The 1,205-nt window shown below is 41.9% G+C and overlaps 1 protein-coding gene across 1 annotated transcript; it reads right to left on the reverse strand.

Moving 5' to 3' along the window:
- Positions 1 to 890, reverse strand: LOC147406866 (uncharacterized). Its single transcript, XM_086435190.1, has one exon. It carries the CDS (start codon positions 682 to 684, stop codon positions 262 to 264), a length of 423 nt encoding a protein of 140 aa, XP_086291316.1. The 5' UTR covers positions 685 to 890; the 3' UTR covers positions 1 to 261.
- Positions 891 to 1,205: the final 315 nt, after the last annotated feature.

Consider the following 1,205-nt stretch of genomic DNA (forward strand, 5'->3'; position numbering starts at 1 on the left):
TAGATGAAAAACAAATAATGATTTATTCATGACTTCATGTACATCATCAACAACCAATCAGCACTCAGATCTCTCTCGTTCAAACATCCTCACAAAGCTCATATCAGAAAAATGAAGCACCGTAATAATCAACATCTCCTTCCACCATACCCCAGCCCAATTTAAAAAAATAAAAATAAAAATAAAAACAAAAGAAAAATACATATAATCGAATGGTTATAAATCACCAATAAACAAAATAACTAATCCCCTAACACAGATCTAGATCAAGAGCACGGCAGCGAAGGTTCCGAAGAGAGCAGATCCGGCGACGGCGACTCTGTTCAAAGAACCAAGGGCAGAGTTTGAAGGAGGACTCTCAGGAGGACTTCCGGACGGTGGTGGAGTACTGGAGGGAGGTGGTGACGGAGGTGAATCGGCGTTCGGAGATGGAGGTAAAGCAGGAGGAGTCGAAACCGGAGCAGGGGTGGGAGCTGGTGGAGTCAATGTGGGAGAAGGAGTCGGAGTCGGTGGAGATACGGCTGGAGCCGGAGTAGGCGAGGGAGGAGTAACAGCTGGTGCTGGAGTTGGTGTTGGTGGAGAGACTGGCGGTGGGACAGTTGGCGCGGGTCCTGGAGCCTGAGCGATCGAAGAACCTATTAAGGAAACCAACATCATCATCACTACAAGCTTAGAGAAACCCATCTTCTCCAAATCCTTCAAACTTCAAAGACAGAGAGATAGAGAAGCAGAGAAGAGAAGAGAAGAGAAGAGGAGATATGAGTGTGTTTGGGTGAAGAAGAGAGTGAGAATGAGAGAAATATATAATAAAAAAAGGAGAGGGAAAGTGGGGGAAGGAAGACAGCGAAGAAATGAAGTTTAATGAAATTGAGAGATTCTTTGAATAAATATATATAGAGAACAGCGAAGCGAAGTGAGACTCACCAAACGCGTTATTGTTGCTTGCTCATTCTTTCTTTCTTTCCTCGAAAATTTTTCAATGTGTCTCAAACGAAATTTCTTTGCGTTTCGGTTTCGTTGTCGTTTTCACTTTGTCAAGTAAGTCGTGCAGTGTGATAATAATATATAGAATTATAAAAAGAAAATCAATGAGAAAGTTACACGTGTAAGAACGAAGGTTTCTTAGGTGTAATCAGCTACCCTTCTTTGTTTTTCTTTTGGAATTTTTCTTACGAGGCTATCCATCTCAGAGTTAAAAAAATTCA

This window comes from Akebia trifoliata, chromosome 3, assembly GCF_017979445.1.
Source record: "Akebia trifoliata isolate Shusen 1 chromosome 3, ASM1797944v1, whole genome shotgun sequence".
Lineage (NCBI taxonomy): Eukaryota > Viridiplantae > Streptophyta > Magnoliopsida > Ranunculales > Lardizabalaceae > Akebia > Akebia trifoliata.

Coding starts and splice junctions, on each gene's coding strand:
- LOC147406866 (XM_086435190.1), bottom strand. CDS start 684: ATGGGTTTCTCTAAGCTTGTAGTGATGATGATGTTGGTTTCCTTAATA.